Source organism: Mesoplodon mirus, assembly GCF_964341445.2.
Source record: "Mesoplodon mirus genome assembly, chromosome: 5".
Lineage (NCBI taxonomy): Eukaryota > Metazoa > Chordata > Mammalia > Artiodactyla > Ziphiidae > Mesoplodon > Mesoplodon mirus.
Window position 1 is genome coordinate 74,793,165 of NC_138980.1, and position 13,599 is coordinate 74,806,763.

Genomic DNA, 13,599 nt, shown 5'->3' on the forward strand with positions numbered 1-13,599 from the left:
TGAGCAGAGATAGGTATAGATAGGGCAGGGCAGAAGATAATGGGTTTTCAGAGTAATGCTCTCCTTTCATCCCTTACCCCACACCCCTCCAGTTTCTGTTGGCGCTGACCTTTGTTTTATCATGTTGGAAGTGTTTGCTAAATGCTGACTGACTATAGCAGAGTATATTTTCCCTTTCCGTACTAAATCTTCTGGTTCTTCAAATAAATACTAAGTTCTATCCCTGTCATTTATTAGGAGGGTTTTCATTCTAGTCTACTCTCACAGGGATGACTTTAAGACCTCTGATTCTGGGAGATTTTCTGTTCAGATATTTACCCCAATTTCCTACTGAGATGTTTATTTTCTTATTACTGAGTTTTCGGAGTTCTTTATATTTTGGATTCCAGTCCATTTACAAATGTTTTCTCTTAATCTATGGCTTGTCTTCTCACCTTAACCATCTCTTCCAAATAAAAGGTTTAAAATTTGATGAAGTCCAGTTTATCCCTGCTGTTGTTTTATGAACCATCCTTTTAGTATTATATCAAAGAAATCTTTGCCTAACTCAGTGTCATGAAGATTTTCTCCTGTTTTTTTCTAGAAGTTTTGTAGTTTTAGGATTTGCATTTAGAATCATGATGCATTTATTTTTTTATATGATGGAAGATATGAATGGAAGTTGTTTTGTTTTGCTTTTGTATATGGATATCCAGTTCCAACATAATTTGTTTAAAAGAATATCCTTTCTCCACTGAATTGCCTTTGCATCTTGGTCAAAAATCAGTTACTCTTATATGTGTGAGTCTATTTCTGGGCTCTCTGTTCAGTTCCTTTGATCTATGTTCCTTTTTTTTTTTTTTTTTTGTGGTACGCGGGCCTCCCACCGCTGTGGCCTCTCCCGTTGCGGAGCACAGGCTCCGGACACGCAGGCCCAGCAGCCACGGCCCATGGGCCCAGCCACTCCGCAGCACGCGGGACCTTCCCGGACCGGGGCACGAACCCACGTCCCCTGCATCGGCAGGCGGACTCCCAACCACTGCGCCACCAGGGAAGCCCCGATCTATGTTCCTTTGAGTCTGTGTTTATGCTCATTGTTTTTTAAATGGAATAACTAGAATCACTGTTTCTTCTTCTCAGCTAGTTAGCATACAGTTATTGGGTTACTTATATATAAAACTTGCATTTAAAAAATTAGGTATACATTTTATTTATTCATATTTATTTTTTATTGAAGTATAGTTGATAAAACTTGCATTTTTGAGCCAAGAATTATAACTGAACCAAAGTAGGGAAGGAATAAATTATAAAACTTTGAAAAACAATGGAAAAGGTTTATAGTGCATTTTCTCCATATCAGAAACAGAATTATTTTCTTAGATGGAAGTACAATTTAAGATTGTGTACAATAGTATGCCTTTTCAGTTGTATGTATAATTTTATATTATTAGTATACAACTGCATGTACATTTATACAACTTTGAATTCTTAGGATTTTGAATCTGTTTACTATTGAAACATTTTACCCTTTTTGTTTCTTTGTTTATTCTACAGGACTAAGTTTACAGCATGATATTTCTAGCTCTCTTCTAAGTTACTCAATCACAGACTCTTATACAGAATACAAGAGCTTTGAAGAGAGTTTAAGTAGCTTCCCATCGCCTGAACTCTTCAGAGAATCAGATTATTTAGGTGAGAAAATAATTTCAATCTTAAGTTGCTCCACTATAGAAATTGCTCCTTGGTCCACAAATCCTGCAATGAATAATGTTCCTTTTGAGGAGGTATACTTATCTTCCACCAAAACCTTCTTCTGCCCACTATCCATTGTGTTCCATGCTCAGTCACATAGGACTATAGATCAAAAGCCCTCAGATCAGGGAAGGATGAAGAGATTAGCATTTACATGTAATACATATCCAGTTAGTAAGCAGTTTTGCTCATAACATATGTACACTTGTTCTCTTGAACTATGGGCTATCTTTTATTTCCTATACTTCTCTTACTTTTCATTAACTAAAAGGTTGACTAGACCATCTCCCTGTCTGAATTTTTTCTACAAATTAACAGTTATTTACATTTACTATATGTATAATTAAGAGCCTTTGGTTAATGATGCAGATTGAACACATGCCTTCCTCCACAACTTTGCACAATGGCTTTTTAAAAAAGACATAAGCACCTAAGAGTAAAGAGAATGGGGAAAAATAAAGCATAAAGTTTGGAAAGCTAGAGAGCAAATGGTCTGATAAAGCAGAATTGAAAAAACTGAGTCCTAAATCAACAATGGGAATACCCCAGAAAGTATCCTAGAAAAGTTTTCAATGTGGCTTGTAAGATACTTGTAAAAAGCTGTGTCCGAAACACAAAAGATGTGGTGACTTCTCCTTTCCTACTCAAATGGAGTCTGGAGATTTATTCTTTGGGGTGTTTTGAAACAGAGGGACTCTGGACTGGAGGATAGTAGGCACTGTTAATAGCAGGGATACCATGGTATTTTAAAATGTTAGTCCCAATTACTCATTCCCCTGTAGTAGTATTATATAGCCATACCCTTGTCATAGCCTCATAGTGGGTGAAGTGTACTTTCTCACTCTTTTGCTTTGGAGTTGACCATATGACTTACTTTGGGCAATAGGATATCAGTGAGTGAAACATAAACAAACTTTTGATATGTGCATACATGATTGGGCTTGTCCTCTAATCCTTTTGCCATCGTGAGATGAATACAGATCTTCTTCCACTTATGATGGAAAAAACTGTAAGTTGAACCATTATAAGTCAGGGACCACATGTATATCCTAATTAGCTTTTACCTCTCCTGTGGGACTCCAGAATAAGAGATACAGAGCAGGATAGCCCCAGGCAGACTGCAGACTTCAGAGAGCTGCCCCAGCTGATCACCAGACTCATATAATCTAAAGCAGAGCTGCTTGAGCCAAACAGTAGACATGAGTATAAGAAATAAATGCTTTCATTTTATGCTACTGGCATTTCAGTGTTATTTATTATACAGAAAAAGCCAACTGCTTCAGATACTGTAGTGAATGCAGAAAGGGGGAATTAAATGCAAGTGTACATTCCAAATTGTGGGAGTTGCTCACCCAGTGCCTATTCTCATCCTAACCCAACAGCTCATTACCCTGTTCAGCTTCCAGAATGCTAGCACCCAGAATTGAAACTTTCAGGCAAGAGAATGGAAGGTTTTTTCCTGAGCAATCTGAGCAACCCTAAAGAAAGTATCTAAAGATACTGGCCTCAGTAGTCCTTCAGTGAAACTGACAAGAACCCTACGGTGAAGCTGCCTATGTGACAAGCCCCAACTAAGCCATAGAGATCCCACTTAGCCATTTAGGGCCCCCAGAGAGCCAAGGACTACTAGACTTCTGAGAAAACCCTCTAACATAAAACATAAGAGATCAGAACAAAGCAAAATATGGTAGTGAGTCAGTAAGGTGTTGGAATAGGAAACCCTAGACCTGCCTTCCCCCAGGGACACACCAATTCAACAACAATACATGGACTAATTCCCTTTGTGAGAAATCTAAAAACTAGTTGAGGGGCTCCTGCACCCCAGGCAAGCTTGAGACCAGTCACATCAAAGGCAGTAGGAAGGACTTCCCTGGTGGCACAGTAGTTAAGAATCCACTTGCCAATGCAGGGGACACAGGTTTGATCCCTGGTCTGGGAAGATCCCACATGCCATGGAGCAACTAAGCTTGTGTGCCACAAGTACTGAGCCTATGCTCTAGAGCCCACAAGCCACAACTACTGAAGCCCGCACACCTAGAACCCATGCTCAGCAACAAGAGAAGCCACCACAATGAGAAGCCCGTGCACCACAGTGAAGAAGAGTAGCCCCCACTTGACGCAACTAGAGAAAGCCCGCGCGCAGCAACAAAGACCCAACGCAGCACCGACCCCCCCGTCCAGAGAAGCCAATAGGAAAATTCAAGACACCCTTTCACCATAATTCACACCCCTAGCACAGGATGGCAGGAAACCTTCAGCTCCCAGCTTCTCCCTAGGGAGGGAGGGAAGGGACTGAAGCATGTGTCAAAAGTTCTCAATTTTCTGGGAATGGTCAAAGAATTGCCTACTGTTTTATCTGCCTCAGAGGGCTGATGGGACCTGACATACTCTGGAAGTCTGATGGGTGCTGAAACAAAGATAGTATTTTGTCCTAGCAGAAAAATATTCACTAGATCCCAGCTTCTCTCTGGAGTGGGAAAGAGTTGGACTGTGTCCAACATTCCAACATTTCCGGGGGCTGCTCAAAGGAATAGTTTTTGTCTCATTTGTCTTGGAGCACTGATGGGACTTGGTGTATTCTAGATTCCTCATGGGCACTAAGAACAAAGACTATGGTTTGAACTGGCAAGAAGGTTTGAGAGGATCCCAGAATCTCTGGTTGGGAAGATTGGTGAAGGTCTTCTGTACGAGGCCTATCTGTGAAGGCTGGGAGAGGTGGCTGTTTTTTCTAATGTGCAGATACCAAAACAAATCATTAAAGAAAAAGAAACAGGGAAACATGGTCCAAAAAATGGGAATAAGATAAAGCTCCAGAAACTGACCCTAATTAAATGGAAATATATGAACTACCTGACAGAGAATTCAAAATAATTGTCATAAAGATGTTCAACAAATGTTCATAAAGAGCTCAGGAGAACAATGCACGGAAAAGTGAGAATTTTAAGAAAGAGGGGAAAAAGTTAACCAAAAAGATATCTTAGAGCTGAGAAAAACAGTAAATGAATTTTTAAAAACCTGTAAAAGAGATTGGACTAGATCAAGCAGAAGAAAGAATTGGCAAACTCAAAGATAAGTCATTTGAAATTATCTAGTCAGAGGAGCAAAAAGGAAAAAGAATATAAAAGAATGAAGAAAGTTTGAGATTTCTGTTAAGAAAACAGATCAGTATATGGATTGTGGGAGTCCCATAGGGAAAAGGGAGGTAGGAAGGGAGGGAAAGAGAAAGGGCCAGAAGGCTTTTTCACAGAAATGGTGGCTGAAAACTTCCTAAGTCTGGGGAAGGAAATGTACATCCAGACCTAGGAACCCCAACAAACCTCAAATAAGCTGAACCAAAGAAATTCACATGGGTGCACATAATCAAATTGTCAAAAGTCAAAGACAAAAAGAGAATTTTGAAAGCAGCAACTAAAAAATCGACTTGATATGTACAAGGGGACCTCATTAGACTATCAGCGGATTTCTCAGGAGAAACCTTGCAGGCAAGAAGGGAGTAGAATTTTATAGACAAAGTGCTGAAAGAAAAAAACTGTCAACCAATAATACTCTAACCAGCAAAGCTGTCCTTAAGAAATGAAGAAAAGATAAGGAATTTTCCAGACAAGCAAAAGCTGAAGGAGTTAATCATCACTAGACCTGCCTTACAAGAAATGCTAGAGGGAGTTTTTCAAGTTGAAACAAAGGACTCTAAAACAGCAACATAAAAGCATATGAAAGTATAAAACTCACTGGTAAGTATATAGACAAATATACTAATACTATAACAGTGACATATAAATCACTTTTAATTCTAGTATAAAAGTTAAATGACAAAAGTATTAAATATAACTATAAAATATGTTAATGGATACACCATATAAAAGGATGTAAATTGTAACATCAGTATTGCAAAGTGTGTTTGAGGGGTGAAGTAAAAGTGTAGAGTTTTTGTTAAATTTTTATCAGCTTGAAGTAGACAATTTAAACTATGTTTTTTGTAAGCCCCATGGTAACCACACACAAAAAAACACCTATAGAGGAGACACAAAAGAAAAATAGAAAGGAGTCAAAGCATATCAACATAAAAGAATCAGTGAAAGACAAAGGAACATGGCAAAAGAGGAGAGGCAAAAGAACTACAAAACAGAAAACAACAAAATTGTAATAGTCCTTCTCTATCAATAATTACTGTAACTATAAATGGATTAAACCCAATCAAAAAACAAAGAGTGGCTGAATAGATTGAAAAAAAATCCAGCCATATGCTGTCTACAAAAGACTCATTTTAGATTTAAGGACACACATGGACTGAAAGTAAATGGGTGGGGAAAGATACTCCATGAAAATGGTGACCAAAAGAGAGCAGGAGGGGTGATACTTATATCAGATAAAAATAGACTTTAAGTCAATAACTATTATAAGAGACAAAGGAGGACATTTTGTAATTATATAAGGGTCAATTCATCAGGAACACGTAACAATTATGCATAAATATTTACCCAACATCAGAGCACCTAACATGAGGCAAACACTGACAGAAATGAAGGTAGGAATAGGCATCAATACAATCATAGTAGGAGACTTCAGTACCCCCACTTGTAATAATGGATAGAACATTTGGACAGAAAATCAACACTTAACTGATTTCAAAGTATCAATATATTGCAAAGCTACAGTAAATATAACATTATAGTACTGGCAATACAGACATATAGACCAGTAGGACAGAATAGAGGGCCCAAAACTAAATCCATAAATATATGGTCACCTGATCTTTGACAAGAGTGCCAAGAATACACAATGTGGGAGAAATAGTCTCTTCAACAAATGACGTTGGCAAAACTGGATATCCACATACAAAAGAATGAAATTGGACCCTTACCTTATATCATACAGAAAAGTCAACTCAAAATGTAGTAAGGACTTAAACGTGAGAACAGCAACTGTAAAACTCCTAGAAGAAAACATAAGGGAAAATCTTCATGGCAATTGGTCTTGGCAGTTATTTCTTTATGTGACACCAAAAGCACAGGCAACAAAAGCAAAATTAGACAAGTGAGCCTTGATAAAACTAAAAAGCTTCTGCACAGAAGAAGGAACAATCAACAGGGTGAAAAGGCAGCCTATAAAAAGGGAGAAAATATTTGCAAACCACATATCTGATAAGGGATTAATATCCAAAATATATTGGAAGCTCCCACAATTCAAAAGGAAAAAAAATTCAAATAACCTGATTAAAAATGATAAAGAACTTGAATAGACATTTCCCCGAAAGAAGATATTCACATTGCCAACAGGTATATGAAAAGATCACTAACCATTAGGGAAATGCAAATCAAGACCATAGTGAGATATCACCTCACAACTCTTAGGATGGTTATTATTAAAAAAAAAAAAAGTGTTGGGAAGGATATGGAGAAATTGGACGCCCTTGTACACTGTTGATGGGAATGTAAAATAGTGAAGCTGCACTGGAACACCATATCGCAGTTACTCAAAAAATTAGAAGTAGAACTACCATATATGATCCAGCAATCCCACTTCTGGGTGTTCATTCAAACTAATTGCAGTCAGGATCTAGAAGATACATTTGCACTCCCGTGTTCATTGCAGCCTTTTTCACAATAACCCAATGTGGAAACAACCTAAGTGACCATTGAGGGATGAATGGAGGAAGAAAATACGGTATATGCATACAATGGAATATTATTCAGCCTTAAAAAAGAAGGAATATCAGGATGTATGTATATGTATAGCTGATTCACTTTTTTATAAAGCAGAAACTAACACACCGTTGTAAAGCAATTATACTCCAATAAAGATGTTAAAAAAAAAGAAGGATATCCTGCTATATGCAACACTATAGAAGAACTTTGAGGACACTATGGTAAGTGAAATAAGTCAGTCACAGGAAGAAAAATACTATATGATTCCACCTGTATGAGATATCTAAAGAAGTCAAATTCATAGAAGTAGAGAGTAGAATGTTGGTTGCCAGGGCCCTGGAAGAAAGGGATGTGGGGAGTTGCTATTTAACAGGTATAGTTTCAGTTATGCAAGATGAATAAGTTCTAGAAATCTGCTGCACAGCACTGTGCCTATAGTTAACAATACTCTATTGCACTCTTACAAATTTGAGGGTATGTCTTATGTTAAGTGTTCCCACCATAATAAAATTAAATATAAGAGAAGAAATCAAGCAGAAATAGGAATTCAAGGAAGATACTGGGGAAAAAACCTTCACTGAGATAAAAAAAAAATGTATATTGCATCCATTGAATAGGAATAGGATGCTGTGGAAAAAAAGGGGGGGTGAATATTCAGAGAACAAATTAAATGCAGTAGCAGAGTGGAAAACTCAATAGAAGGATTAGAAGATAAGTTGAGATTCCCCAGGAAAAAAAAAATCAGGAGGAAAACACAAAAAATGGAGAAAAAAGGTAAGTTAGAGAAGCAATATATGAAATCTAATATCAAATAATAGGAGTTCCAGAAAAAGATAATGAAATAGAGGAAGAAAATTATCTAAAATACAATTCCAGAACACTTTCTACAGCTAAAGAATATGATTTCTGGGTTAAAAGGGCCATACTGTGCCTAGCACAATAGATGAAAAACACCAAGACAAAACATTATGAAATTTCAGAACATCTGAGGATGGAATAAACAGAATGGATTTATACAATTTGGTAGAGTTTAGGATTAAATAGATGAAAAATACAGAGAAAATTAAACAAGACTTTTATTGACTCCAGGAAAAACAAAAGGTGGTCATGGTATATACCACAAGAGTAAAAACTAGGATTTTTATGGCAATTTATCATCATTATGTCTACATTGAATATTGGCCTAACTAAATATGTGATATAATAATATGAGGACAATGGGAAAGGTGGGGAAATGGAAATAAGAGTGTTAGGGGACTGCAATAGCCCAAAGGTTATTTAATATCTTGATGCCGTCAAGGCTTGTCTTTTTTTCTCTGTCTCACCGAAACTTTCTTCAATTACCATAGCTTGGTATGGGCTGGGGACCTAAGTTGAGGAGAAAAAGGTAATCTGCCACTTGTGTGCTGTTGTTCAAAATTTTGTGCCATTTCTCCCTGCTTTTTTAGATTGGGAGTGTCCCATGTTGGAAGAAAACATGCCATGTAAGAATTCCACTCTTTTGGACACCACTAAAGCAGTACCAATAGAGAAGGCACTACAGTTTTCAAACCTCTCTGCGATTTTAGGTAAGTTTCATATTCTTTTTCCTCATGTCACAAGGGGAAACCCTTGTCTATATTGGAAAAGCAAAGCATTTTTTCTTTTGAATGATTTCTAAGCTAAATTCATTGATTAGGATTACCTTTGGCTACACATCATATCTGACTAATAGTAAGTAGCTTAAGTACATATGGGTTTACTTTTTTAAAACATTTATTTTGAATTTTAGACTTGCAGAAAAGTTGCAAAAGTAATACTAAGGGTTCCCATATACCTCCCATCCAGCTTTCTGAAACATTATCTTATACAACCGTAATACAATGGTGACAATCAGGAAATTAACATTGGTATGAAACTGTTAACTAAACTACAGGCCTTATTCACGTTTCACCAGTTTTTCCACTAACGTCTTTTCTTCTGTTTCAGGATCCTATCTAGGATCCTACATTGAATTAGATTGTTATTTCTCCCTTAGTCTACTGAGATCTGTGACAGATCCTCAGTGTTTCTCATTCATAAGCTTGATACTTTTGAAGATTACTGATCAGTTATTTTGTAGAATGTCCCTCACTTTGAATCTGTCTAGTGTTTTTTCATGATTGGAAAGAGATTATGCAATTTTTGATAAGAACACCACAGAAATGATGTTGTATTAAGGAATTCTTAATGTCAGTACATATATCTTATTATTGGTGATGTTAAACTTCACTTGACTAAGGTGGTATCTGCTGGTTTTCTCCACTGTAAAGTTACTAGTTTCCCTCTGTAGTTAATAAATACCTAGAAAAACATAGTTTGAGACTCCATAAGTCCTGTATCTCCTCAAACTTTCATTCACTGATATTACCATTCATCAGAAGAACTTGATTGCCACAGTTCTTACTGTGGTGTTCATCTCATGGTGATTTTCTTTCTTTCTTTTTTTTTTTTTTTTACATCTTTATTGGAGTATAATTGCTTTACAATGGTGTGTTAGTTTCTGCTTTATAACAAAGTGAATCAGTTATACATATACATATGTTCCCATATCTCTTCCCTCTTGCGTCTCTCTCCCTCCCATCCTCCCTATCCCACCCCTCTAGGTGGTCACAAAGCACCGAGCTGATCTCCCTGTGCTATGCGGCTGCTTCCCACTAGCTGCCTATTTTATGTTTGGTAGTGTATATATGTCCATGCCACTCTATCACTTTGTCACAGCTTACCCTTCCCCCTCCCCATATCCTCAAGTCCATTCTCTAGTAGGTCTGTGTCTCTATTCCCATCTTACCCCTAGGTTCTTCATCACATTTTTTTTCTTAGATTCCATATATATGTGTTAGAATATGGTATTAGTCTTCCTCTTTCTGACTTAATTTACTCTGTATGACAGACTCTAGGTCCATCCACCTCACTACAAATAACTCAATTTTGTTTCTTTTTATGGCTGAGTAATATTCCATTGTATATATGTGCCACATCTTCTTTATCCATTCATCCAATGATGGACACTTAGGTTGCTTCCATCTCCTGGCTATTGTAAATAGAGCTGCAATGAACATTTTGGTACATGACTCTTTTTGAATTATGGTTTTCTCAGGGTATAGGCCCAGTAGTGGGATTGCTGGGTCGTATGGTAGTTCTATTTTTAGTTTTTTAAGGAACCGCCATACTGTTCTCCATAGTGGCTGTACCAATTCACATTCCCACCAGCAGTGCAAGAGTGTTCCCTTTTCTCTACACCCTCTCCAGCATTTATTGTTTCTAGATTTTTTGATGATGGCCATTCTGACCGGTGTGAGATGATATCTCATTGTAGTTTTGATTTGCATTTCTCTAATGATTAATGATGTTGAGCATTCTTTCATGTGTTTGTTGGCAGTCTGTATATCTTCTTTGGAGAAATGTCTATTTAAGTCTTCTGCCCATTTTTGGATTGGGTTGTTTGTTTTTTTATTATTGAGCTGCATGAGCTGCTTGTAAGTTTTGGAGATTAATCCTTTGTCATTTGCTTCATTTGCAAATATTTTCTCCCATTCTGAGGGTTGTCTTTTCGTCTTGTTTCTGGTTGCCTTTGCTGTGCAAAAGCTTTGAAGTTTCATTAGGTCCCATTTGTTTATTTTTGTTTTTATTTCCGTTTCTCTAGGAGGTGGGTCAAAAAGGATCTTGCTGTGATGTATGCCATAGAGTGTTCTGCCTGTGTTTTCCTCTAAGAGTTTGATAGTTTCTGGCCTTACATTTAGGTCTTTAATCCATTTTGAGCTTATTTTTGTGTATGGTGTTAGGGAGTGTTCTAATCTCATACTTTTACATGTACCTGTCCAGTTTTCCCAGCACCACTTATTGAAGAGGCTGTCTTTTCTCCACTGTACATTCCTGCCTCCTTTATCAAAGATAAGGTGACCATATGTGCGTGGGTTTATCTCTGGGCTTTCTATCCTGTTCCATTGATCTATCTTTCTGTTTTTGTGCCAGTACCATACTGTCTTGATTACTGTAGCTTTGTAGTATAGTCTGAAGTCACAGAACCTGATTCCTCCAACTCCGTTTTTCTTTCTCAAGATTGCTTTGGCTATTCGGGGTCTTTTGTGTTTCCATACAAATTGTGAAATTTTTTGTTCTAGTTCTTTGATAAATGCCAGTGGTAGTATGATAGGGATTGCATTGAATCTTTAGATTGCTTTGGGTAGTATAGTCATTTTCACAATGTTGATTCTTCCAATCCAAGAACATGGTATATCTCTACATCTATTTGTATCATCTTTAATTTCTTTCATCAGTGTCTTATAATTTTCTGCATACAGGTCTTTTGTCTCCTTAAGTAGGTTTATTCCTAGATATTTTATTCTTTTTGTTGCAATGGTAAATGGGAGTGTTTTCTTAATTTCACTTTCAGATTTTTCATTATTAGTGTATAGGAATGCCAGAGATTTCTGTGCATTAATTTTGTATCCTGCTACTTTACCAAATTGATTGATTAGCTCTAGTAGTTTTCTGGTAGCATCTTTAGGATTCTCTATGTATAGTATCATGTCATCTGCAAACAGTGACAGCTTTACTTCTTCTTTTCCGATTTGGATTCCTTTTATTTCCTTTTCTTCTTTGATTGCTGTGGCTAAAACTTCCAAAACTATGTTGAATAAGAGTGGTGAGGGGGCTTCCCTGGTGGCGCAGTGGTTGAGAGTCCGCCTGCCGATGCAGGGGACACAGGTCCGTGCCCCAATCCGGGAAGATCCCACATGCCGTGGAGCGGCTGGGCCCGTGAGCCATGGCTGCTGAGCCGGCACGTCCGGAGGCTGTGCTCTGCAATGGGAGAGGCCACAATAGTGAGATGCCCGCGTACCGCAAAAAAAAAAAAAAAAAAAAAAAAAAAAGAGTGGGCAGCCTTGTCTTGTTCCTGATCTTAGTGGAAATGGTTTCAATTTTTCACCATTGAGGATGATGGTGGCTGTGGGTTTGTCATATATGGCCTTTATTATGTTGAGGAAAGTTCCCTCTATGCCTACTTTCTGCAGGGTTTTTATCATAAATGGGTGTTGAATTTTGTCAAAAGCTTTCTCTGCATCTTTCTCTGCATCATTGAGATGATCATATGGTTTTTCTCCTTCAGTCTGTTAATATGGTGTATCATGTCGATTGATTTGCGTATACTGAAGAATCCTTGCATTCTTGCAATAAACCCCACTTGATCATGGTGTATGATCCTTTTAATGTGCTGTTGGATTCTGTTTGCTAGTATTTTGTTGAGGATTTTTGCATCTATGTTCATCAGTGATATTGGCCTGTAGTTTTCTTTCTTTGTGACATCCTTGTCTCGTTTTGGTATCAGGGTGATGGTGCCCTCGTAGAATGAGTTTGGGAGTGTTCCCCCCTCTGCTATATTTTGGAAGAGTTTGAGAAGGATAGGTGTTAGCTCTTCTCTAAATGGTTGATAGAATTCGCCTGTGAAGCCATCTGGCCCTGGGCTTTTGTTTGTTGGAAGATTTTTAATCACAGTTTCACTTTCAGTGCTTGTGATTGGTCTGTTCATATTTTCTATTTCTTGCTGATTCAGTCTTGGCAGGTTGTGCATTTCTAAGAATTTGTCCATTTCTTCCAGGTTGTCCATTTTATTGGTATAAAGTTGCTTGTAGTAATCTCTCATGATCTTTTGTATTTCTGTAGTGTCAGTTGTTACTTCTCCTTTTTCATTTCTGATTCTATGGATTTGAGTCTTCTCCCTTTTTTTCTTGATGAGTCTGGCTAATGGTTTATCAATTTTGTTTATCTTCTCAAGGAACCAGCTTTTAGTTTTATTGATCTTTGCTATCATTTCCTTCATTTCTTTTTCATTTATTTCTGATCTGATCTTTATGATTTCTTTCCTTCTGCTAACTTTGGGGTTGTTTTGTTCTTCTTTCTCTAATTGCTTTAGGTGCAAGGTTAGGTTGTTTATTCGAGAATTTTCCTGTTTCTTAAGGTAGGACTGTATTGCTATAAACTTCCCTCTTAGAACTGCTTTTGCTGCATCCCATAGGTTTTGGGTCATCGTGTCTCCATTGTCATTTGTTTCTAGGTATTTTTTGATTTCCTTTTTGATTTCTTCAGTGATCACTTCGTTATTAAGTAGTGTATTGTTTAGCCTCCATGTGTTTGTATTTTTTACAGATCTTTTCCTGTAATTGATATCTAGTCTCATAGCGTTGTGATCAGAAAAGATACTTGA

At 37.4% G+C, this 13,599-nt stretch overlaps 1 protein-coding gene across 1 annotated transcript in view; it reads left to right on the forward strand.

Annotated features, from left to right (window-relative positions):
- The window catches only part of MEIKIN (meiotic kinetochore factor), a gene marked incomplete at both ends in the record, with an annotated part of 122,241 nt that overhangs the window by 8,950 nt on the left and 99,692 nt on the right, over nucleotides 1–13,599 (forward strand). The window contains 2 exons of the mRNA XM_082623298.1: nucleotides 1,534–1,671; nucleotides 8,825–8,944. Of these exons, the coding sequence (XP_082479424.1) occupies nucleotides 1,534–1,671; nucleotides 8,825–8,944 (258 nt within the window). The remainder of the gene's footprint in view (nucleotides 1–1,533; nucleotides 1,672–8,824; nucleotides 8,945–13,599) is intronic.